Raw genomic sequence first — 26,451 nt, 5'->3', positions numbered from 1 at the left:
TAAAAATCTATATCGACAATAATCTGGTGTGTAAGTGCCCGGCGTTGACTGGTGCTGGCCTGTAATTGACAAGTGTAACATGTCGGTGCCGGGGAGGGAGAGGGCAGGAGGCAAGGGGAGGCATGCTGGGGAGGCCGGCATGCGTGTCCGGGACGGATGAAACAGGATCCGGGAGCAGGGGGGAGGAGAGGGAGATGGTGATCATCTCAATCATGGGGCACTTGTCCTCTGACGCGCTCTCTTATGTATTTCTTATTGAGGAAGTGTTACCGTTTTGTGTGAAAACGGTCCATGCACATGATACATTTATCCCACTTAGAAAAAATTCAACAATGTGTATTTTAAGCTTTCAAACGAGACATTTTCCATGCTCGGAAGAGTTGGGTCAATCTCACCTCCCCATCTAAATGACCTAATAATGCATCGTCCGCAGAGGAGGGCTTATTAAAAGCAGCGGTGATGAGATAACTTAATTGTGTGCATGCTGGGTATCCTGGTGGATTAGCGTTAAGCACCTATAGGTATCCATGGATTCTCTTATCTGCTCCTTATCCCTTCCCTAGCAGGCCGGTAGTAATGCACTGATCACCGCTGGCATCATTATAGGCGGCATTATTAAGAGGGGGGGAGAAGGAAAAAAAAATCCAGAAATCAATACAGGATACCTTTTGCAGCGGTAGTGAAAACGGGAGATGGGGGTGGGTGGGTGGGATGGAGGAGGGGAGGGTGAGGGGAGGGGAGGGGAGAGGAGGGAGGAAGGCGCGGGGGTGGGGTGGTGATGTGTGAGTAGTAGCGGGTCCTCTCTCGCCTCTATGTTGCGGGCAGCCTAGTGGCAGATCGCTACAATCCTGGAGGGAGCCGGGTCGAGTGAGCTATTGGGGTTCCCATACATAATAACGGGGACAAACAGACAGACACAAAAGACACACAGGCGGATGGACGGAGATAGGCAAGTGTTCCGAGAAAACGCGAGACCATAACTGGAATCTATACGCTGTCGTATTGCCGTTGTTTTGTGTTTTAGCCTATATATATTGTTTGAATTATTTATTTACTCGCTGTGTTCCTTCCTTTATTTATTTATTTATTTCTCTATCGATTGATTGCGTTTTAATTACTGCCCCGTGACAGCGAGCGAGGGAGGAGGAGCGTCAGGGCCAAGCGCGCGCGTTGTGTTTGAGTGTGCGTGCGCGCCCGCCCGCCCGTGCAGCCTTTGCCCCGCTTGTTTATTTATTTGTTGGTGATCGCCTTTAATGAGGCCGTTGTCAATGTGCTCGCGACGCGCACCGCTGCCGTGCCCGAGCGGATGAATGTAGCCTTCTGCGCGCAGGAGACAGGAGCTAGAGACCAAATACAATAGATCAAACCAAATACAACAGAAATCCAAATAAGACTTTCTAACTCTGCTGGCCTTTTACACTGTCTGCATCATCATTTATTGTGCTCTTTTAAATTGCAAAGCGAATAACCAAAGCTAGAGCCCGGTCGGGGATGCTATACAGGAGGAGGCTAGCGACTGTTCTCATGCCTTTTTTTCACACCTACAGGAAACATTAGTGGCGAGGAGGGGTGAGTAGGATAAAATAAGCTCCCGGGCCTCTGTGTTTACTCCAAGAGAAAAGCTTTAGCTGTGCAAAAAAAGTGCATCAACGACATGCAGGTGACACTCGGCCTTTAATTATAAAACCACTACAACAGGCCTGTCATTGTATCACAACTTTTCCTGCAGCCTGTAAGAAGTGGGCTCGGATCCGTCTGTCTCCCTCTCCGTCCGTCTGTGTGTTCGTCTGGACTGTAGGCTGTATCACTAACTGCTGCACTCGAGGGGACCATCCCACACATGTATGTTCTATGCACATTTACACCAAAACTAATGCCGGCCACCAGTCGACGTCCGCAAATGTAAATAAAAAAGGCGCAGCCGGGCTCCATGTGCACACACCCAGCGGCGAATGTTGAGCTCTCCGTACCAAATATTTCCCCAAAGCTGTCGACCAGAGAAACGGACGAAGACACGGAAGCTCCAGAACAAGACCGAGCTTATTACAGCACTTCTGTAAAAAAAATATTTGCCATCAAAACCTGAAGCCGGAGGAAGACCATGTTTGTTCCCTTGCCGGTGCCGTTCGTGTTTCAGAGAACTGCCCCTGACCTCAACGCCTGGCGTCTCAAGTCCCCTCTGACTCTGCGCTCCAACTCCGGTAAGACATTTTTTTTTTTACTCTTCTACCTGCCTCCTCCATCCTCCATGTCGGTCAGACCCCGCCACGCAGACCTGCCCCGCCTCGTTCGGTGCCGATGCGCTCGCAGCGGAGGGAGACCTGTCGGCGCACACACCCACTTACACCGGCGCACACGATCCTCCGGGTCCCGTTCGGGGGCTCAAGCGGAGTCCTGTGCGAATCGAGGAAGCGTCCGCGAAGCGCTTCTGGAGTGTCCGGCCGGAAAAATGAATTGCGTAAAATGTCCGTTTTGTCCGCTGTCCATTCCGTGGAAGGACGCGCCACCGTTCCGCCCGCGTGTTGCTTCATTTCCACGCCGACTGCGCGTCTTCTTGCGAGTGTATATTTCCCCGCGTCTCCGTCCCCATCCTTCCCCTCTCCTCCGCTGCCTGCGCCTGAGCCCGAGCCTCCGTCTCTCCCCAACTAGACTCTCGGCAGGCAGGGAATATTCATGCCAACTTATCGATCCCGCGGAGATCGATTCGTGGGCCGGTGGAAGCAAGGAGAGGGGGAGACACAAGGCGAGTGTAGCTGCACGGAGGAGTGCGGGCGTAGGAGAAAAGAGACGCGAAACACACCTATGCGTCCGTTTGACTTCATACTGTTTTGACCTTGTGTTTTATTCCTAACACATATTTGTGAGTTCGCCCTTAGCGTGCCGAACATCTCCGGTTGCGTTTGCGCTGAACTGTGCTCGCTGGGTCGTGGACGAGAGCCACGGACGTCTTTTGTAAAACACCGGTGGAAATGGACTCATTTAGTGCACTACGTCTCGCTTTGCCTGCCGCACGGTTGAAAGCGGAGGGAGTGTGGAGTCGGGGAGGGGGGGGGGGGGAGGGGGCCCTGCTGGGGCCGGGGCGCCGTCTGCGTTTCATCTGCGCTGAAGCGGAATGGGAAGGACGCACGGCGGGAGCAGCCAGGCCGGCATCAGTGTGTCACTGACTGTCGCTGGGAGAGAGAGGGAGAGAGAGGGAGAGCTTCAGCTCAGCCCAGCCTCGACTGTTTTTATTGTTCAGACGTGCGGCAGCTGCTCGGCCCTTTACCCTCACCGCCCCTTTGGAGAGGAAAGGTTGGTGCGGGTTCTACTGTGCCGCAGAGCAGGCCTGTAGGGGGGACATTTCACTCACCAGTGCATATACATATTCACCAACTCGCGGATCAGCGCGTAATGGTGCGTGAGTGTGGCTTGTGCCCCCCCCCCCTCTCCCTCCCCCCATCAGCTCCAGCCCATATGATTCCAGAGATGCCAGGCTTTAGCTCCATACTCGTACCTCTACACCCGTCCCCAGTCAGCGGTGCACAGCATGTGACAATGCAGGGAGATGATGGAGGGGGAGAGGAAAAGAGCGTAGCGGGATGAGAGGGACCTGTAACCTACCATTTCTCCAGAGACATACACACAGCAATGAGCGGAGAGGAGTTGGCGAGAAGAAGCGGGGGGACTGGGGAGGAGGAGTTTTTTTTTTGCACTGTGCACGTTGAAAAATGGCGAATGTCAGAATGAGATTAAAAAATAAATGTGAAGAAAGAGAGAGAGAGAAGCGAGTGAGAGTAAGAGTAGATGACAGAGTGAAAAACGAGTAGAGAGAGGAAAACCCAGATTGAGCTTGAGAGGTGAGAGATGAGCCTTGTGTTGCATGTGTCCCCGGCCGGCGCCAGCATCGGAATAAGCAGGTGGAGCGATGGGACGTGTTCTGCTGCATTCCTTAGATGGCGGGATGATAGTGATTCACAACGCTATGCTGATTTTATTCCATTCTCATATCGCAGACCACAAGGGGCTGTCCTTTCAGACTCGGAGGGTTTGCCGCTAAACGGGATGCAGGGTCAGTTCAAATACGTAAGGGCTGAATCAGGACTGTGCTGTTCTTTCTTCTAGGATTGTGCGTCGGCAAGCAGCAATGGGACGGCATCACATGGAGGTTTTTCCACTCACAGAAATCCTAAGACACACCGCAAAAGTGTCTTCAGTGACTTGTTGTCTAGTTTAGTGCATTTGAGGTGCTTCCAAACCTCCACTGAAAATGTTAATATCCCTCCCTGGTTTTAGGGCTTTTGATTCAAGCTCCTAGTTAACCTGTTTCTTCGACTGGTAGCAGGTCCTTGACCCCTCTTGAGTTGAGGCCTTGTAGGGGGTCAGAGGTCACAGCAGGATGGTTTGATTTAGCCCCACCTGACCCTGCTCTGCCCCCTGTGTTTTCATTCTCTTTCATGTTACAACAGGCCTCAAGCATTCATGCACAGGCCCCTGTGGGGGCTCACACACAAACAGACACATGGTCATGAAACAGACAAACCACCATACAGCATAAAGTGAGGCCGTTAGACCGTTTTTCCACCTGAATGGCGAGCTGCTCTGATTTTGTTCTATTTTTAATGCCGTTGTGTCTGTAAAGGTGCAGGTCAGGGCCACTGCTATAGTGAGCTATGTGTGTGTGTGTGTGTGTGTGTATGTGTAGCAAGGTGGTTTGTGAAGCTATCAGCATTAACTGGTGTATGAAAGTTTAATGGGACATCGAGGAGGAACCGCAGGTCTCCCACACACAGAGCATGGGCTTGATATGATATGATGGGGCATCAAGGTGACTGCTTTCTTTTTTTCTCACACACACTTACAGAAACACCTAGATTCAGTTCATCTCAGCTGTGCACCTCCTGTCACACTCTACTAACCACCATCTCCTACATGACTCTCAGATTCTAGACTCACTTCTTTTCTGTCTCTGAATATCAGGCGGAGTAACATTAAATATTGTGTCAATCACAGCTTTCCTGACTATTGAGAAATCTGATGTTTTTATTTCACACCGCGCACTCAAAATAAAAAGTTCAGACTTGATCCGTTATTCCCAACGTCTCCAGTTCTGTGTCTGTGCAGACTGGCCCCTTTCCTGAGACGTTGTCACATGTTTTTGTCTTGCACATGCTCGTCGATGGTGGACGTGGGACGATGCATGCGCAAACCCAGCCGCTCTGCGTCCGTCTGCGAAAGAGTGAGTGCCAGAGAGTGCGTATGTGTGTGTGCACAAACACGAGCACGCGTGCAAACCAGTGTGTGTAGGTATGGATCGGTTTGTGGAGGGGAGCGTGCAAGTCGCAGTGTTAACATGATTGCAAATGACAAAATGTCAACCTGGGTTTGTTAGCAACATAATGGGGAATCAATAGACACAAGAAAGATGTCAATACTACATGCTTTATTGCATTAAGTTACCTCTCTCCTTCTCTGTAGCCCTCTCTCTCCTCTGCTTCTCCCTTTCCCTCCCACTTCCTCCTGCTCTCCGTCACAATGCGATTCTCTCTGCCTCCTCCCGTCTCCCTGTGGTAGTAGAATTAGATTGCAGTGTATCAGCCAGCCACGGGTTCCTAAATGCAGCAGGCCGATGGCACAATGCTTAAGGAGCTAATGGGCTACGTGTTCGTCTATTTACCTATTTGAGGCCCACATAGATGTCCCTGACGCAGTTTGACAACGTGACAGGGCCGAAGCAGCTGCAGCAATGAAATCATGCTTAACATTAATGCGTTAATGCAATGAGACTTACCGTATTAGAAATCCTGCTTCAAGGAAATTATTCAAAGTAAAGGTATTACTTTAAAAAAGCGTGTTTGACACTACGGTAGGCCTTTCATTTCTCTAGTTACCTGCTCATATATTCATGCACTGAAAGTGACAATGCTTAAATTGATACATTTGGGAATTAAACCTGATGAATCCACACAAATCCAAGTGTGTGGCAATAACACTGCCGTATTAAAAATTCCCTTTATCCCTTAATCCCATTAACTATACCTTTGCTATGGCTGCCCACAGGTTTTCATATGCGCCAGTAGGTTGTATTTATTTACAGTGTGTGTATCTGAGGGTTGGTTGATGAGGTCCCAAAGCTCATTAGCAACAGTGAGTGGTATTGAGTTTCTCCCGGACACACACACACACACACACACACACACACACAGCACATCCTTAGCAGCCATTAGCGTATTAATAACCATTACCAAACACACACACACACACATGTATAAACCCGCAAATCCGACCACACTCTCACCAATCTGTGACCTTTAGCCATATCCTTTAAAATACGCATTCTCCCACAAAGACGCTTGGGGCATTCACGGCAGAGCACACACCGTATCGTTCCATTCAAACACGCACGCACACATGCGTGGGCACACTCAGAGGAATCATTCGGTGCACTTGGCCGCTGTGTCCAGTGAAATACAGCCCGGCATTAGTCCTAATCAGAGGCAGGGTGAGCGGGCCACTTAATCAGACCTATAACCTGGAGAACACACACACAGTTGAAGTGTGTGTGCGTGTACAATTAATCAACACATCAGCGGGAATAAACACACACAGACCACCTGACTCCATCCTGGGTATTGATTTATGCCTCTTTCAGTGTTTCTCGTTGCCTCTCTCCCTCTCCCTTTTTTCAATAGCATATAGATGACGTGAATACGGAGAATTCAAGCATATTTGACCTCCACGCGGGGGACGCCCTGTTGTACTCCGAGTGTGTGTGTGTGTGGTCGATTGGGCAGTGGAGGCCTGGCTGTGATCAGGGTTGGAGTGGGCTCCGCCGCATGCCGCCAATCACTCCGCGTCAGACCAGGCAGTCAAAACAAGCCGGCGAGCTCCCGCTGACCATATTGAACTCTTGCCTTCACAAACAAGATTGTCTTGATTTATTTATTATTAACGCCAGTGCGGGGGCTCGGCGGCACACTCCCTACATGTCTCTGGTTCACAGAGAGCAAAAGCTTCACACGTCTCTTTGTAACAAAACATTTGCTGAGATGACTGCATTCTCATAAATACACCAACGATGTGGTTTGGCCTGGCGCTGTCTATTTATTTTTTTGTTGTTGATTGCCACAGGCTGTAACCTTTGCCACCCCGCTCATGTGTCGGTACATTTAGATAATAAAAAAGACCAATAAAATCCAGGGGTTTGATTGGGTGTCTCCCCTCAGCCCGGCCGAGCGAACGACTAAATCAGAGCCCCTTCTCTCCATTTCATTTAGCTGATAAGATTTATGGTAATGAAGGGGTGCTATTAACCTTTGGGGGTCTACTGCTGTCCTTCAGAGTGAGGGTGGACGAGAGTGCTTACCGATCAGGTTTTGAGGCACAAGCACCGAACATGTCTGCTATGAGCAAGGTCACATCTCGGCAGACGCTCCCTGTGGAGTGCACACGCGCTCAGCACCTTCACAACCAAGGGGCGGCAAAAGGAGCTCTTCCAGAGCGTTGAATGCATGTTTTAATCTGCCTCCTCTCCTCTGTTGTGTGCATTTTCCCTTTTCTTCATCCTCCCTCTCGGGTCCTTCTCTCGCCATTAGCGCTCTGTTCTGAAATGAATCTGTTGTACTCCACCACCTCTTCTCCCTCTCGTTCCCCCGTGTAATCTCTCTCACTTTCTGTCGCTTTCAAAAGTGCCGCGGCCCCGCTCCTCTTTCTCATCGCATGTGGAAACAAGTGCCCGTGTATCTGGAAAATTCTCCCGAGTTCCGAGAAAAATTCTACTTAAAAACAAAATAGCTTGTAATTTCATCAGGAATTAACATTTGGGTTTTGATACACCTCGAGCATGTCTTTATCTACTCCCTTTCTCCCCGGGTCTCCATGCCATTAACGCCAATATTCCCTGGTCGTCTATAAATATTAGGGGGCAGAAAGAAAGGTTGGGGGGAAGGGAGGGGGTCGGAGGGCTGCGTAAACCCCTCCTTCTCTTGTACAGGGGCTGCACCCCTCTGTCCCTTTGTCTGCTTGTCAAGGGGACGAGCGAGGAGGCGCAGAGTGGGGGGCGCCGGAGGAGTGACTAAGTGACCTCTCTCTCCCGTTTCTTTTGACGCTCCCATGTTCTGTCCATTCTGTCGTGTGCGTCCTTCTCCCTCCCTCCTCTTTCATCTTCTTTCGTTCCCCCTTTTTCCAGCCTGGTTAAGTCGCCATGGCTGTTGGCCCCTCACGCGTCCTCTCCCCCCCCACCCACCCCCCCTTCCCCCTCCCTCTCTCTCGACCCGCATCTTCGCCAGCAGCTGCCTGGTTGCCAAAGTGTCTGTAGGACACATTAAGGCCCATAAAAGCCTAGTCTGCGGCCGCACTCTTAACCACCAGTCAGAGGTAGTGTACAAAAGTGACTTTAAATGAGTCTGTGATTACCCTGGAACATGGAGCGATACTGAAGTGGCCAAGAGAGTGCAAGACAAGGCCGCAGCTCGCGGGGGGTGGGGGGGAGAGAGAGCTGCTCTTGGGCATTTCTTAGGAAAATTGAACAAATATTTGTTTCTCCCACAACTAAGAGGCTTACCTGAGTGTAAAAGCAATGAAAAGTTGAAACCCAAATTTCCTGTCACCCACCCCCAACACCACAACCCCGCCCCCCAGTCACCCCTCTTCCTAATTGGCCACATGCTGCCTTGAGTGACAAGTGTAATCATCAGTCAAATTATGATGGGGAGTGCGGGTGGAGAGGTGGAGGCCAGGGGAGGTGGAGGAGGGAGGAGAGAAGAAGCTGAAGGTTGTGTTTGTGTGTGTGTGTGTGGAGGGTGGGGGTTGGGGGTTGGAGGTGGGGGGGGGGGTTGGAAGGAAGTTCTTTGATCAGAGGTAGAGAGGGGGTGATGAGGGGGCAAACAGACAGAGCTACATGGAAACCTGCTGTCCACACACCTGCTGCTTCATAGATGGGCAACATTAACACCCCCGGACCTCAGTGTATTGTAGAACATCACAGAACAGCTCTGCAGAAGCCCTCTGTAACCACAGTTAATTGGAAAATTGTGTATTGATTGGCGATACAGTGTAAACCCCAGGTTTTCGAGCTTGGACTTGTATCTCTTTCCCCTCAGCACCAAATAGCAGCGGACCTCCTCCGCGGTCATTACAATTGCAACACAGACTGGAACAATGAAATCACGCGCTCTTTGATTCTCACTTGGACACAACAGCATTATATATTTGTGCGTTCTCTGTTAGCGTGGAGCAGATGTTGCTCTCCAGCGAGCTAATGAGGTTTACAGTAATTAGGAGTGCTGATGAAGCGCTTTGATTCTCCGGCTGTGGCGGCTCTCTCATTAGCGGCTAGCTAGCTAGCGCTGCAGCAGGCGCTCCAGTCACATCCTATTAGGCGGCTCAATGTACACTCTGAATTAGGAGCGGGAGATTAAGTGGAAATGAAAACTGTCTGCGTACACACACACACACACACACACAAACACACAGAGATAAGTGCCCATACACGCACACACAGACTATTTGGAAAACACCGGCACGGTTCACATACACACACTGTTATAATCATGGAAAAAGAAAATCCTCCCTTCGAAGGAAAAATTCGACACTAATTGGCGGTGGTTTTGCACTGAATATGACGCATACCTCTAAATTATGCACGTGCCAATTATTTATGAAGGAAGCGTGCTCATGAGAGAAAAGAAGAAATGCAACAGGCAGAGGAACAGAACAGAACTTTTTGAGACAAAATGTGTCTCATGTGTGTTTGCATGAACCTGCCATTTTTCCGGTGTTTCCTACGATTTAAAGGAAACAAAAAGACAACCTTGAAAACACATCCCATTTCCCCCCCTTCTGTTCTTCTCCCCGCCGGTCGTCAATACTCCCCACATGCTCCTTTCCACTCACTCCTCTCCCCCTCTCTCGTCGTCTTTTGTGTGATGGAGTGATTATTGAGGACGTGGCTCCTGTGTTTAACGCCGGTTGATGAAGTCTGCCTTTGTCTGTCTGCGCTAACCTGTCGCAACCGGGACACCGCTTATAGCAAAATCAATACACAGAGTAGAAGAAGGAGAGAGAGAGAGAGAGGACTGGCAAGGGAGGTAGAGACAAGAAAAGGTTTATGAAGGCAAAGACAGAGACGGGCGAGTGTGGAGCAGAAAGTCACTGGAAAAAGGAAGAAAGTCAATGGATGGATATCTTAATATTCGACCCCGGCGTGGCAGAATTGTAAAGACATTGCAGAGCTCGTGTCGCTCACGGAGCCTGTGTGTGTTTAAATCAGGGCATTTGTATATGTGTTTGTCTTGCGTGATGGTAGTTTTTTGACCGAGATGCAGTTGTATGTCTCGAGGCGCCTGAGCGTGTGATTGTTTAAGTGCTCGCACGGCCTGCAGGACGGGACGGCCCACCACCTGTGCAGGGGCTCCGTTTGCTTCCCTCCCCAGAGTCGAAGTCGGCGTGAAGAGGAGAGAGTGGAAAGACAGGCGGACGAGGAGAAGAACACCAGAGGAGAGAAGGACGGGATGGGGAGAAGTGGAGGTGTATTGGGCCGAGGAGGAGGAGGATACGGTGGTGGTGGGGGGGGGGGGGGGGGGCAGTTGTGTGAGAGAGGCACAGCTGGGAAATGAGAAATGCAACCCCCCTCTCCGTATACCACCTTACACTCACACATACGGCGCGCACACACATATATGATCCCCATCTCTTTATCCTCCCCTCAGGAAAGAAGGAGCTGGGGTGGAGGGGGTGAAGAAAAGGGAGAGGCGGTGGGGATAGGAAGAGATGGAGAAGGGGACAGATAGGGGCATTAAAATTCATGGCCTTTTTTTATTTTCTCTGCTGAAAATCAATAGTGTTTACTATGAATGAGTGGAACAGTGGACAACGGTGGTGCCGGGGGGGCAAAGAGAGAGAGAGAGAGAGACAGGGAGGAGGAGGAGGACTGCAGAGAGAGGGAGAGAGAGGGAGAGGGAGAGAGAGAGAGGGGTGAAGGGGAAAAGCCGTGATTTTATTGCGTCAGGCAGAAGCACCGGAGGCCAAGGTTAAAGACCAGCAGGGTTAGAGAGACAGAGAGATGGAAGTAAACTCGGTTGTCTTCTAAAACAGACATACTGCCCTATAAATGCATATTTACTGCTGACTATCACAAGAATGTAATGTGAAGTGAGACATTTTCCGCCCAGCTGTATAATGGGCCCTGCCGTAGTATCAGATGTTCCACCTTCCTCGCATTTTTGTAACTTTCAAATCCCCACCTCCTCCCTTCGGCTTCCCATACCTTTACAAAAACTGCGTGTGTTAATTGGCTGATGCTGATGCTGAGTTGTTGTGCCCTGGCCCTGTTTCCTGCTGCTGGAAGCGTAGACGTTTAGGATGAAGCGCCGCCTGAGTGGCTCACACACCACTTGTCTGTTTTTCCTGGGCGCGCCAGCTAGATGTTGCATACATAGCAATCAACGCTTTTTACACAGGTATGTTGTTCTTATGTCTGCCAGATCCCGCTCCCAGTAAATGGGGAATGGATTTAAGGGTACCAAACAGATCTTTCAAATCACAGCAATGTTATTGTTTTTTTCTCCCTTTTCGTTTTTTCTGAGACCAAATTGTCAGTATTTCACAATGTGAATCTTTCTTCTCTGCATGTATGTTTTCTGCATATCAGATTCTCCCCACGGGGTCTTCGGGCTGTGTTTTTATACAGCTGTTGTGGACCACGTGTGTGCGTGTGTATGTTGTAGGTATGCATAGCTATGTCGTGTATAAGACCCTGTCATTGTGAATACGCTGAGGTGTGAGAGAAAGCTCTGCAGGGGGGGGGGGGGGTGTATATATATATATATTCGGCCAGCTCATGCATTATGGAGAGTGCAGGTGAGAGCGTCTAAATGTGAACTTCTGGTATGAGGAGGGTTCAGGGCCAATCTCACCAAAGCCTTTGGCATTAGCATAGCATCTCCATTTCAAATCGGCCTGTCAAAAGCCAGCAGCATGTTTTATTCAGCAGTAGATATTGATCACGGGTATTATGCATACATACCAAATCTATATTATTTACCAAATCTAAGCCTTTGATATGTATATGATGCTACCTTGCGATTTTGCTGCAGTCTTTGCTCTGTGCATAAACTCTGCAACTCTTTGGTGATGCAGAGGAGTTATTGAGGTTATTTGACGTGGGGATAGTATGTAGATGTGCTGGGAGCTGACTGGTTTGCTGGTCACAGGAGAAGACCGAGGCAGACAGAGTGCATCCGTTCAGCGGCTGAGAGTGTGGACACGGCCTCGTGTCTGTGGGGAGGTGGAGAGTCCGCTGAGGTCAGAATGGCACACAGGTTCCTTCCTGCGGCTCGTGTGTTCATTACTCCGACGCCTCAAAAGACCAAAGTGGGTGTTGTGTGCTAACTACAATTCCTCGTTCCACTTACTGAGCTCTAGAAATGACCTTCGAAAGCACCCATATACATTAACGGGCCACAATTCACACTGCACCAGCTTCTCTTTGTCCATCAACATGTTTTTCCATCAATAGTTCTCCATGTGTTAAACCGGAGACCAGAGGCCACCTCTGCCTCTCTATCATGTGCTGGCTTTGACCATCACACTGCATCGGCGCTGCACTAAATCTCCCCTCTCTAAATGACTGGAGTGGATGAAAGGTCACGGTATATGGGGGGAGGAGGACAATACAGCCTTTAGTTGTGATGGAGCTTGTTTTTTCACCCTATGTGAGTAGAGGTGGCCCATTTGCTGAATGGGACATTAGGAAGGTTTGTGGGGGAATTTTTGTCCTGAATTCATGACTTTTCTCTTACTGAGGTGGAATTCAGTGTTACATTATATTTAGTCTTTCCCTGTTTTTTTCCCCCCAATCTCGTTCATCCCTCCATTTCTCTCTCTCTCTCTCTCTCTGGTCCCTTAGCGACCGTTTCCAAGGTGCCCATTCCCAAGAGCTGGAGGAGGGGTCCAGTGATGTCATGCATGCATAACTCCACACCTGTAATTCATGTTCTCTTCTACCTTGCTTTCTGTCTTTGTCCCATTTTTCTTTCCTTACTTTCGGGGGATGGGGGTGGGGTTCTTAAATTTCTTTGTCTCTTTCACCCCTTATTAAATGCTTTTTTACACTTTACTTTTTGCTTTATTACACATCGTATGCAATTTTTCCCCACTTTCTTCCAGCTCAGATGAAATTCACTAGGAATTACTGTGATTTAATTTGATCCATGTTTGAATTTAAATGTGTTTTAAACAGTGATGCTCATCTTTGTTTAAAGACAGTTGAGCTGCCCTCTTTCCACAGTGTACATGACTCTCTACATCTGCTCCATGTTTAAAAGGTCATTTGTCAAACCTGACATTTTCTGCCCTTACCAAAGGTTTCCTCAATATCCAGCCCGGCACCGTCATTCAGAGTTGAGGTTTTTTTTCATCCATTTGTTTGCTTTTGTATAAACCTTTTCTGAGAATACATTCCCTTTCAGTGTCTTGACATATGAAGAGGGTATGAAGCTGAATTATCTTACCTTGTAACATTCAAAATTTATTTATTAGGTAATGACAGATGCAGTCCCCTGCGTGTGTGTGTGTGTGTGTGCATGCTGGGTAATGGGTCAAGGATTACACAAAATGTAAGTTGCAACCGGAAGTGTAGTGAGTGGGTTCTACCCCACACACTCAGTGGGTTCTGTTTAGGGGTTAACGTGTGTTTGTCTGCGTGTGTGTGTGTGTGTGTGTCGGCAGGATGCTTTTACTCAGGACAGGTTGTCATTGTGCTGTTTTCCCCCCTGTATCTTTTGTTCCACCTCTGTTCCACCATTTTGTTTTTTGTTCCCGACAAAAAGAAGGCCCACAGCAAGGCCCCTTACCTGAGCACCGCCTCCCTCCTGATATCTATCAAAGCTGCCCATTCGACACACAACAAATGCATGACAGCACAAAAAACACAGTTGCAGTAAAAAAACAAATATATATATAAATATACATATATTAAATATATTCATAATGCGATTTAACAATGTTACTTCTTGACTTTCCCTCCAAAAAATTCTATATCGTCATGTCTGTATGTTTCTGGTTGCAGGAAGAGCAGGAACAGCATGGGACACTTAAATTAAGGGCTCTACCTACCGTCAGTGTCCTCTGGTTTGCCAGGTTTGCCCGTGTCAACAAGTTTCAATGGTCCATGCAAAATCCACACGAGGACTGTGCCTTTTTAGTGGCCGCTAAACCTGCACAAGAAAGACAACAATAAAATGTGTAACTGTCCAAACACCTGCAAAGGATTAAATTCACCCCTGCAATATCTGCACTGCTGCCATTTGCACGTATTTAAATGAGGTAATAAGCATACATTTGGTTTAGAATTGTCCTATGCAATTGAACCTCATTGCTAAAAAACGAAACCTGATCTGCGCTGTGATTTAATTGCCACACTTTATTAATTGAATCGGACCATGCATATATTACACACCATATACAATGATGTGTAATTCATGGCGCTGTCCGCGGCCGCAGTCCACTGTAAATTTGCCCATCAAGTGTGTATTTAGTCAATGCCTTTTTCACCCCACCGCCCTCTCTTTATGCGCAGCTGTGTGCTGTGGTGATGGGAGGGCTCTGGTGGGCCTGTTGAATGAACTTTGTGGTCGTGCTGACAAATCAATGATAAAGAGTAATGACATCAACAATGTAATGCATCTTTCCTCGTGCTTTCATTGACTCTCGCTGTCTCCCCCTCGACTCCCCTCCTATTATGCCACCTTGGGTCCTCGCTTTGCACCATAAACTATGTTTCTGTCTCTTAATGTTTGGCATTATATGTATCTTTTATCTCTCTCCATTGGTCTGTCTATCTGCTAACTCCCCCTCTCCCTCTCTCTCCCCCCCCCCCTCTCTCTCTATTGATCCAGTCATAGTTTTCTCAGTCTTCACAGTACTGGGCCGCTCTAATCAATACAGATAATTGTCTGCTCTCTCTCGATGCCAAACATAGTCTCCCCTCTCCCCTCCACCCCCCCCCCTCTCACTTTTTATCAATGAACCTCGGTCTTCCCTCACCCCTCCTCACCCGCCCCGCCCTCCTCCACCTTCAGACGGGGATTCCCCCTCCCCTAATCACGAGAGATAACCTGCTTTCTTTACCGATTTTCTCTCACCCGCCCTCCCCCACACACATCCCCGCCCTGCCGGCTGCCTCCCTTTCCTCCCCCGTTCATCGATTACCGTGAGAGCCAGGGCCCGGCCCGCCCGCCCTACAGATGTAAACACACACAGCGCTCACGTTGTGGTTTAGTTTCCATTCGACCCGTCTCTGTGTGTGGGCCTTTTGGTTAATCACTGGGATCCGGCGGTTTTCCGGCCAAGTTACGGCCACTTTCTGTCCCATGACTGTCAAGGAGGGTGACAATGTACATTTGCCATCTAACCTGTGACCTGTCATCTCCAAAATAGGATTTGTCATTGGTGATGACATCCTTGACCAGCAGAAAGCTCTAAACCATGCTTTATTTTATCCATTTCAGATTTGTAGATTTGTAAAGAAAATGACGGCCTTTAATAAAGCATTGGAGTGCATTTATATTTTAATTCCCTAAGATCAGAAATTAGTCTCAGAGAGTTTGAAAATCCTTATTTTTCAAAGTTGTAAAAGCCATTGGTTTTTGGCCACCTGAAGGTTCGTCTATGTGCATTTACATTTGTAGCCAATATTCTCCATTGGGCAGGAGTCTAGCTTTCACTCATTCCACTTGAATTACAATATACTCAAAGATTATTATATTTTTCTTCCAATGGTGTTCCAAAAAACTAGGTCAGAAGAATGATCCCTCTCCCAGCACAGACCATAACATTCATTTACAATATGTTGTACAATATGCTCAGTAAATATTTAGTGTTATAAGAGTTTTAAGAAAAAGAGTGAAGACTGGAGTGAACAAGGTCCACAGTTGGACGCAGTGCAGCATTCTTCTTTCTACATCTGAAATCCTGCATGTTTAATAATGCATGCAGCCAACAAGAAAGGTTACAGGCCTGCAGGTAATGTGCTGTGTGCACACGTGTGTGTGTGCATGTGCAGGTGCGTGTATGATTGTGCACACACATACTGTATGTGTGTGGGGGCATTCTTCTATGCATCAGACGTGTAACACCCAGGTAAAGTACCTTATCGCTTAACTCAATCTGGTGCTGAAAACCTCTTGAGCAATATCAATCACTATACATAAACAGTATATGTATCCAATGTTTACACGGATATCTCGTATCCACTCACATCTGCTGCTACTGATAGCTGCGCCAGTGCCATGCAACTGTTTGGTCTTTACCACAAGGGGAGTAAGTAGAAATTGAAATGGAGAGAATCCATTTAAGAAAAAAAAAGATTTGCTTATACATGGGAAAACAGAAGATAGCAGGAGCGTTTGTACGTGTGTGTTTGATCTGTGCACGTGCATTTGAGTTTTATGAATACAACGAGAGTTATCTGTATGATTGAATGTGTGTGTTTGTTTGTGAGGTAGGCCTCCATATGCGCGTGCATGTGCACATCTGAGACAAATGGAGAGAGTCTGGAGGCCATAGGCTCAGGTTTACACGTGTGTGATCAGACTAAGCAGGGCTTAAAAGAGCCAGCAGCGTGATGGAGAGGAGAAAAGGAGGGAGGTGGAGCAGTGGGGTTGTATTGTCCTGGAGGAGGTGCAGGGGTGGGGAGCGCCGGGGTCGGACAGCAGGGATCTTCCTCTCCCCTTGGGAGTTGAACCTACAACCCCCTAACCTTCCTCTAGCCCTCTGGTCATGGACTTGAACCCTGTAACCCCCTGATGGACAATCTGTTCTTCTCCCGAGCCTCGCTGCAGCGCTGCATGCCATTAACGGATAAATAGTCTGTCTGTCTGTCTGTGTGTGTGTGTGTGTGTGTGTGTGCGTGTGTGTTTACGCCAGGACTCTTCCATGTATGAGTCAAGTGTTTGGTCAGTTGGCTGTGGCTTTTTATTTGATGCTTGTCAAACAGAAGAGGTGAAAAAGCAAACCTGAAGCTCCGTGATTTGTTATTTTGACTTTGGTTTTGCAACAATAAGAGAGTGAAAGGGGATTTCTTTCATTTATTTTGTATTTTGCAGTCATTGAAATAGATAAAGAGAGCATTCCGTGCGATCCTCGGGGGCTCTTTCCGTCTCTAGGGGATACTGGCTCTCCTAGTCTCTCTAACAAAGACAGTGAGTGTTGTGCATGTTTAGACCTGACTCATTCTCCACCTGTCAACAAAATCATTCACACCTTGGAAAAAAATGGAGATACAGTAGAGAAGAGGACAGGACGGGAGTGGGGGGAGTTAGTGGGAGGGTAGAAGCTATGAGGAAGTAAAGGGGGTGGCTGATGTAATTTTATGTTCTTTTTCCTTTATTTTTTTTCTTTCCCCCTTTGTTTGTGTTTGTGGGTTCTTCTTATCAGATCCCGGCTCCATTCAGGGCCTCAGTCAGGGGAAGAAGCCAGACGCCTCCATCTCTTTTTCATTCAATCTCTCCTGCTTTCTGGTGCTCTTCCTCTCCTATAACCTTTGAGAATAAGAGCCTTGAATTTGAATTTCAGAGCGTGCTAGCGAGCGAGAGAAGGGTTTGGAAGGAGGAGGAGGGCAGGAAAAAAGGGGAGGCTTGGGCAGCTCGGGGAGAGCGTGGGGGTGGGGGAGTGTGTGTGGGGGGGTTGTTGGAGCTGCGGTCGTTGAGAAAGGGCCTGCTCAGCGCGTCCCCCAGCCTCCCCCCTAAGAGGGGCCCCGATCGATACAAACTCGGAGCAATAAAGCTTTCCCCCTGTCATCTCTGCAGAATACAAAGCAGAATAGAGAGAGGGAGAGAGAAACAGAGGGTGAGAGAGAGAAAAAGAGAGGGAGAGAGAGAGAGAGAGAGAGAGGTGAAAAGCTGTTCCGCTAGCCAGACCAATTTCCTAACCCCCCCTCCTCCCCCTCGCTCGCTTCACCACCACCTCCCCAACACACCATCACCACCACCTCTATCACCCCGTTTTCTTACCACCGTCTTTTTATCTATTGCTCTTTCACCTTCTTTTCCCCTAATGCACAATATATCCCGCAGACTGTATAGCTGAACATAATACATACGGCATGAATAAAGTATACAATAGATTTCTCTGCAAACCTAACTGTCTGAGAGAAAAGTAGAAACAGGGAGATGAGGGAGGAAAAGTGGCAACAATTGTGGGGTGATGGGGGAAAGAAGTATAACAGTCAGGGAGTAGGATGCATGGAAAACCGGAGGTAGAACAGTTATATCTGGGGATAAAGTGTGTGCAGTGGGGGGGGGGGGGGATAAGGTAGAGAAAAGGAGAGACTGAAAGGAGGGACAAGAATTGCACTCGGAGAGAAAGATGGATGTAGCGATACAGGTACCGAGCAGGCGGAGGAATATTGATGAGGAGGATAGAAGAAGAGGTAAAATGATTGGTGATGGGTGAGGGGTAGAGGGAGGGAGAGAGAGAGAGAGAGGTGAGGGGGTCAAAAAGCAATCCCTTGAATTGAGAGCCAATTACTGTAATTGTAATCTGGATTCAAAGCAGAGACCCGGCAGTGACAGTCTCATGCAGACAAACGCACACATACGTGCACAAAACAGACAAAAGAGAGAGAGTGTGAGTCTCTGCTGTGTTGATTGTTGTGTGAAAATGCAAATGTGCATGCATTGTTGTGTGTGTGTGTGTACGTGTATGTATGTCTCTGTGATGTGGTGTTGATTGTTGTGTGAAAATGCAGATGTGCATGCATTGTTGTGTGTGTGTGTGTGGGTGTAGTTGTATGTCCATATATGTGTGTGTGTGATTCGCTGTCTCCATTCCTCTCCACTGAATGGCTGTGCAGGAGTCAGCCTGCCAATCAACTATTGTACTCCTGTCAATTTAATAATATTTCTGAGCGTTGACCTGCACAGCGCAACAGCCGTGCTCTGTATTTATGTGTTCGTGTGTGTGTGTGTGTGTGTGTGTTCCTATATAATTCTCTCTCCCTCTTTCACCTCAGTCTAACCCTCACCACTCCCTCCCCCTCTATCTCCCTCCCCCGCTCCCTGTCTCTCATTCTCTCCTTTATTAGAAGAAGATAGCCGAATCCTTCATCTCTCCACTAATTCTCTCCGTTATTGTCCCCCCCGCTCGGCGCTCTGTGTCTTTGCACTCCTTCACTTGTGTCCTCCTTTCTTTCCTCGCTGTGATCTATGTTGCCCGTTTTTTGCTTAGGCCTTTTTTCTTTTTTCTGTCCTGCCTCCTTCTGCGTCCTTTCCTGTTACGCTTTAGCTTTTTTCTCTAATACCTCACACAGATGTCATATTTCTTATCTCCACTGTTCGCTTTTCACCCTCGTACCTCATCCCTCCATCATCATACCTCAACTTCCCTGCTCTCCCCCTCTTTTCATTTTTAGCCTTCCGGTGTCCCTTTTCTAGGCCCGTTTGTATTCAACATGGTCCCTTTTTGCGTTTTCATCATCATAGGTTCATTTTGTCAACTCCATGTCCCCCTCTCATTCCTCACCCTGCGTACATCCTTCCTTCCTTCCTTCCTCATCCCTTTCTCCCTCCCTCCCTCCGCCCTGTTCGTTCCCTGGGGAGGTCAGTAATAATGGTAGTGATGGAGTGAGAGAAGGAGGTGCGATTATTGTCTTGTCGGGAGTCAGAGGAATCGATCGGCCCAGAAATATGAGGCGCGAGAAAGAGCCGCTGTGTCAGATACAATAACCACCCGCTCCCGGGGGCTTACACACACACACATTTAGACACACACACACACACATGGACTACGTACACATATCTGTATTTTACACAAACATACACATTTATTTAGTTCGGGTGACGCGCCTGCTCATGCCGTCTTTCTTTTTTCATGAACGCAATGCACACACATCCTTCTTCTTCAGTGGTGGATGAGAGGGGCAAAGCAGCCCAATCATCTACATGCTTTGATCCGAGATAAAGCAGAGAAGTAGATTTGTTCTGATCATTCTTCATGCACAGATAAAGGGCAAGTCGAGGAAAACCGCTCACACACCTTTCACTCACGTCGCTATAAACAGATATAAACACACATATACAAGCGGACGCCAAACACACACACACACACATACACACTGAGACCTTTCACTGCTGTTGCCTGGCAACGTGGCCGAGTGTCCAATCCGAGCAGAGAGCAGTGGCCGGTGATGTCACAGCTGCTGCTGACCAGCAGGTCTGAGAGAGAAAGAGAGACAACGGAGGGGAAGAGAAAGTTTGAATTGGAGAAAGACAAGGTGGGAGGTACAAGAAAATAGAGGGATGATGATGATGATGATGAGAGGGTTTGAATGAGAGGAGGCAAAGCAGGTAAAGAACAAGCCGAGGTGAAAGAGGGGTGGGTCGGAGTAAAGTACACTCATTTTTTTTATATTTTAATTGGGGAAATATCAAGGCCTATTTCACACAGCCCACTTTTTTAGTGTTAGAGAACAGTTTTGGTCTAAAGTGGCCTCAATGCTCCTGGAGCTGGCGATGAAGACCACCGGTCCTGCTCTTGTTCCAGAAGAAGAAGAAGAAGCAGAGGGGGGTGAGAGAAGCAAACGCAAAAGATTTGAGCTTCAACCTTGGAAGCGCCGTGGGAGAGATGTGTCTGTCTAGACCATCCTGGCTCCCTATGGGCTGTGGAGATGATACAGAAAGGAATGGTGTGAGAGGAGGAGAGGAAAAGGTATTGGGACAGGAGAGGAATAGGTGTTGTAAAAGTGTAGGCGGTGTGTACATGTGTGTGAGGTGGCGTACGTCCCATGGTAGCCAACAGTGTGAGTGTGTTTTATCCCCTGCTGCTTCCCATACAAAAACTCAACCTCTGTAGTCTCCACACTGCAAACCTACTGTTTATAATCCTGCAACTCCTCATGGAGCTACACCTACACACACACACACAAACACACGCACACACATACCTACACCAGACTAGATTTTAAATCTCTCACCTTGTAGAAGGGAGTCAGGCTGTGAATAGGACTCGGGGTGTCCATCACTGAGCTGGGCTTTCTTCCCTCTTCAGGAAGAGGAATATGATGGATTATATGAATTAGAAGCCAGTGTGCACATCAGGCCTAAGGCTGCAGGGGGGAAACTGAACTGGTTTGGAGACCTCTGAATTGTCCCTGCAACGACCCACTATACAGGCCGAGCGTTCTCAGCGCCAGCAAACATCCTCTCTGCAATCTTTTGATTCCTGTCTTTGCATCTTTCACCTTTGTTGCCATCACTCTTTCGCTTCTCCTTTTCCCCCTCCCTTTCTTTTCCTTTGCTATTCCTCTTTTTCCCTTCTGAGTAATCCCCCACCCTCTGTACCTGCCTTGCTCTCTCTCTCTCTCTCTCTCTCTCTCTCTCTCTGACAGTGGAGTGATTGATGGCGCTCTAGAGGCCTCGGCTTCCCCCATCCTTCTCCCTGGGGTCCCACTATCAGATTTTGTGTGTGTGTGTGTGTGTTTATTACCTTAGAAACGCAACTTCTAGCGGTGCGCCACTCTCAAAATAACTTGTATTCCCTGATAAAAAAATCCCCAAACAAATACTGACTTCTAATTATATATATTCATGCTACTTTCCAAGTTCATAATATCACTGTTTCCTATAGGGAAGTGTGATATGTCCACTTCAATTGAGACCATTTGCAGTCACCGCAATGTCATCTAAGTGGTGAGGCTGGAGTGTTGCTAGGTCTGGTCTCCATGGTAACCAAGGCTCCTTGGGGCAGGAAGGCCCCCCATGGCCATGAACTAACATACACACGCACAACACACATTCACAATCCACCTATAGGAGCCATTCAAACATTGTCAATATGCACACACACACACACACACAGACACGCACAATGACACACACTTTGTTAGGTTGGTAGATTGGAGTTTGAACAAAGGTCACGGCCAAAGCCACGCTGCCCAGACGACCTCTGACCCAGAGAAACGCCTCCTCCCCAACGTGCAGTCTGTCGCAGTCCATGGACAGGCCTGCCCGTCTGTCCGTTCATGTCCCGACGGAGGCCCAAAGATTATCACAAAAACAAGGGGTCCAAGTGAATTAGTGTTAAGTTTGCTTGTACATTAATGTATGGACTAGGAGAGCCAGTGTTTGTTAGATAAGCACCACAAAACAGAAAAAAAGCAATTGTAAACACAAGCTCTCTGATGATCCTTAATCAATAAATTATTTATCTCAAATCCCTTGTTTTGTCCAATCATCAGGCCAAATAAAATGAGCAAAAACTAAAATGTCAGAAGGGCAAATTCATGCCTGAAATATAAAAAAAGTGATTAATGAATCAATCTCCGTCAGTTTTGTCTTAAGGTCCACTTAATCATTAATCAAATAAGCGCTGCAGCTGTAAATCCTGCTATTTACCAAAATACATTGTGCATTCAGAAGTTTAAAAAAAGGTCTAGTTACCCTAGTCGTACTGATACTGATGTACTGATATTGTCCTCATAGTTAAGATAGACGTTTCTCTGAACATCAGTACTTGTCTGTATTTTAGTATTTTGACGTAAAAGATGTCTCTCTATAAAGAGCACCGCCCGCGCCGAATGCACCTGTGAGCGTCCACCCAGCAGCACATTGGGCCGTTGTAAATCAACACATCAAGTATTTATAAGGTTAAACTTGGGAACTCTGCTGCCGTTAGCTTTTGAATTAGTGAACTCGGACCGTGGAAGAAGGAGTAGGAGGAGGAGGAGGAGGAGGAGGAGGTAGGGGTGTGATCAGAGGTCCGGCTTGCCCCCTCCCCCGTGTACACGGAGTTGGTTCCTTCATCACAGAGAATCAAGAGTGCCCCCTTGTGGCTAATCCGCCCTCCCGTCAGAGCACCAAATCGGCTCTTTCACATTTAAAAATCTAGGCAATTATTTCTGCTGAAACATGCTATTCTGCTTCCTTGAGCTCATTCCCCGATGACAGATTATTTCACTAATTTTCGCAGCTCCTCGGTCGGTTAAATCCTCGTGGGCGCGCGCGCGCTCCTATCGGGTTCATCTACAATGTTCCACTGCGGGGCCACATCTATTCGTCACAGTGTGGGTCGGTCAGTGCGCGTTGTGACAGTGAGTTTTTTCCAAAGTGGAGCTGCGGCTGGCAAAAAACACTCGAAGCTCGAGGATGTCTCACCCCTCCTCGCGTCGGCTGAGGACGCGACCACACCGCGCGAGCTCGAGAGGAACTCCGCTCCGGCGGCTCGTCGTTGTCGAGGTTTCAGAGGCAACACTGTGTCACGCGTGTGGTGGAGACGTACGGTGCGCGCTGTGGTCCGAGTGTGATGCCTACTGTTTCTCTCTCGGCGTGCGTGCGTGTGCCTGCGTGTGAGTGTGTGCGTGAGTGGCTGTTTCCAGCCGCGCCATCACTTTCCGTCGCCCCCTCTCTCTCTCTATCTCTATCTCTCCCTCTCTCTCTCTCACCTCGTATATTTCTTCCCACTCTCTAACCTCTTGCGTGGTATCCCTCTTTCCTCTTTTTTTGCTTCGGTTTTGTATTTTGTATTTTTTTTTCTTCTGTGCAGTTACAACTCTTTTGAGGCTTACTTCCTGTTGTGTTGCGGGGGGTGGGGGGGGGGGGTGCTCGGAGGGTGTGGGGGTGTGGACGAGAGAGAAATCCTCTCAAGCATATGGTTTAATACACTCCTCTTTTGGGGTTTGAGAGAGAGGTTGTGAGAGTGAGAGTTTTTACACACACACTCTCACACAAACGCAGATATGACCAAGACAGCAGCAAAGGACTTCTTCGCTATGTGGTTGCCAGGTGAGTGACTGTGTGTGCAGCCCTCTCCCTCTCTCTCTTTCTCTTTCTCTGCTGGCCTTTAATTACTAAGACCAATTAAGCTTGTGTGTGTGTGTGTGTGTGTGTGTGTGTGTGTGTGTGTGTGTGTGTGTGTGTGTGTGTGTGTGTGTGTGAGAGAAACCGAACGAGAACTGTGTCCACGTGGTTGATTAATGCCACTCGGTCTAACAAGCTCTGCTAATTAGAGAACTTCAAAGAGCAAGCGGTTGGAGGAGAAATTGAGGGATGGATGGATGGATGGATGGATGGATGGATGTCGCAGACAGTGGGAAAGGTCAGGCACCTGGCCAGTCCATAGCATGCCTCTGCGTGTGTGTTCAAATTTGTTTTAAATGTAGCGAATGGTAAAAAAAAAAACATCACAGGGAAAATAGCAGTAAAAAAAGCTTTTCAAAATGTGTATTTGTGAATATTGGGATTAGTGTAATACAACACTCGTTATTTTTAAGTATCTAGCACTGCAGCAGCATTCAGGCATTTGTGTTCATGTTATAGATTTTTTGTCATTCTTGACACCGGTCCTAACTTTCTGTGTGTGTGTGTGTGTGTGTGTGTGTGTGTTAGAGGCTTTTGGAACGTTTCCGCTGATTATTGTTTTCGCCCTTTTCAAATTCAAAATGTACGTCAATTAATTCAAAAGACATTTCAAAAACACTCAGAAACAAAGGTACTTTCATTTAAAAAAGAAGAAAGATAATCAAAAGAGGAACTTCCTTAAATAACTTGTGGTGTCAAATGAGTTATTTAAACCAATAAAATAAACAGAAGAATGGGACTCTTCTTGCCCTCGGCCTTGTTTTGGTGGTCAGCTCGGGCTTCTCAACGTACCAAACACGAGCCAACAAAAAGCACAGCACGCTGCTTTCTCACCTACTACCGGAAATACATTGTTAAATGTTAATTAACTCATACTTTTTAGTCTTTGATGTCACGGTACAATTCTTGAAAATTCCAATTTTCTTAGATGCCACTTTTTCTTAATAAATGAGTGATTAAAAACAGAGTCACACATTCACGCAAATGGTCACAGCTGTGACCTTTGGTACGTTTGTTTTGACCCGAGTGACGCATCCCGAACACCAAACTGCGACAAACTAGAATAAATCACAATGCAAATGAAACAGTTAGTGTAAATAGCGCAGAAGGGTTCATGCAAAACAAACGGTATCATTATTCATTTGGATTGGTTAAAAATGAGTGGGCATTCATCTACATTTTGGTTGATTAAACAGCTCTGCCGTTTTATTAATTAATGCCAGGATTATATGTGAATATACAAGTACATTTCAACATCATCTTCTTTCCTCCTGCATTTACAACCGCACTCGTGAGTCAACAGAGACAAATGTTTTGTCACTAAATAAGAATGAGTCTGCAAACTGCTGAACTTCTAGTTGACAAAGGCCCTCCGCAGTGACATCTGTGTACATCCCAGCTGGGTTTCATTTATGAAGTGTTTTATCAGTTAGTTATTAGTCATTTCTCTCTGGCGTTATTGATACAAACAACAACTTTGAAACTGAAACAACAATGTCACGTTATCCTTTAGCGTCTTCTTTATTGTTTTCTATTGTTGTCTTCATCACTCAAATCAAATGTATTTTTCTTCAGCTCTTTATTTAATTTTTGAACTGTGATGTCGACTCATTTTTTCATTTTGCTTGAGTTAGATGGCCGACTCTTTGGTGCACATTATTTATGACACACAATTAAACTGCAGAACATTTTTCTCTGTTACGATTGAGACACAGAATATGTTGCATCTTTGGTCTCAGTGGTCAAAGTTCTGCCGTCGGATTAGAGTAACATCTCGATGGGGGACGAAATAGACACAATCTAGCGTTGTTTTTTGTCTTCTGTGAATGAAAGTTTTTGCAGATATATGGAAAAATATATATTTAAAAAAAAAAGTATTCTCAACAAATTGAGTAAAATTGTATTGAGTTGACCTAAATTATTAGAGCGTGTGTGCAGCGATGTGTTGTCAAAGGGGGGGGGGGGGGGGGGGGGGGGCAGGTTTTCAATGATAGGGGGAGAGAGCAGGCTAATATTAATAGCCTCGCTGACAGTAAGTGTTGGGTTTAGCACTCTGCGTTCAACCCGGTACAAGGGGAAGTTGCGAGGGGAAGTGAGAAAAAGACGCAGCATCTTGATCTACTGTCCCGCTACTGTATTACTGACCACATTATCAACCATGCTAGGCCATTTCAACCATGAATCAATACACACCTTCCCCGGGTGTCCTCAGGCGAGTTGTATGGCAAGAAGCAGCACTTCGGTACCTTCACATTAAAGACGGTCATTTTTTTTTAGGGTGGATTTGGTTTTGGAACATTGTACCCTGCAGATACTGATGATAGTCCGTTGTTGTGGAAGACGAAATACACAGTTTCACATTACGATTAGTCAAGATTTAAATTTGTCTTGAGAGGAAGAGCTCATATTGTCAGCAGAAATTGAGCAACTTCTGACAGTTGTTTGGTTTCCCCAATGGTCATGAAGGCAAATCGTACCAAAACAGCAGTCGTATGTAATTTTGGAAACCCACAAATTAAACCATAAAATTAGGCCGACCAGAGGTTGGCATCCACATGACCAAATTAGGTTTTTTTTGCAGAAGACTATACTATTTGAGGAAACCCTGTTGTGGTTGTGTGGG

General features: G+C 47.4%; 1 protein-coding gene across 4 annotated transcripts in view; it reads left to right on the top strand.

Annotated features, from left to right (window-relative positions):
- Positions 1–765: 765 nt before the first annotated feature.
- pou2f2b (POU class 2 homeobox 2b) overlaps positions 766–26,451 on the top strand; it is a 35,700-nt gene continuing 10,014 nt past the window's right edge. For 3 of the 4 annotated variants that reach the window (XM_037453352.2, XM_037453349.2, XM_037453354.2), the window contains exon 1: positions 766–2,201. In XM_037453352.2, the coding sequence (XP_037309249.2) occupies positions 2,102–2,201 (100 nt within the window). In that variant the 5' untranslated portion in view covers positions 766–2,101. Of the gene's footprint in view, positions 2,202–23,619; positions 23,754–26,451 lie in introns of those variants that run through there. The other variant, XM_037453353.2, reaches the window with a different exon arrangement.

The sequence above is a fragment of the Pungitius pungitius genome, chromosome 11 (assembly GCF_949316345.1).
Source record: "Pungitius pungitius chromosome 11, fPunPun2.1, whole genome shotgun sequence".
Classification (NCBI taxonomy): domain Eukaryota; kingdom Metazoa; phylum Chordata; class Actinopteri; order Perciformes; family Gasterosteidae; genus Pungitius; species Pungitius pungitius.
This window is presented reverse-complemented; position numbering and strand designations above follow the sequence as displayed.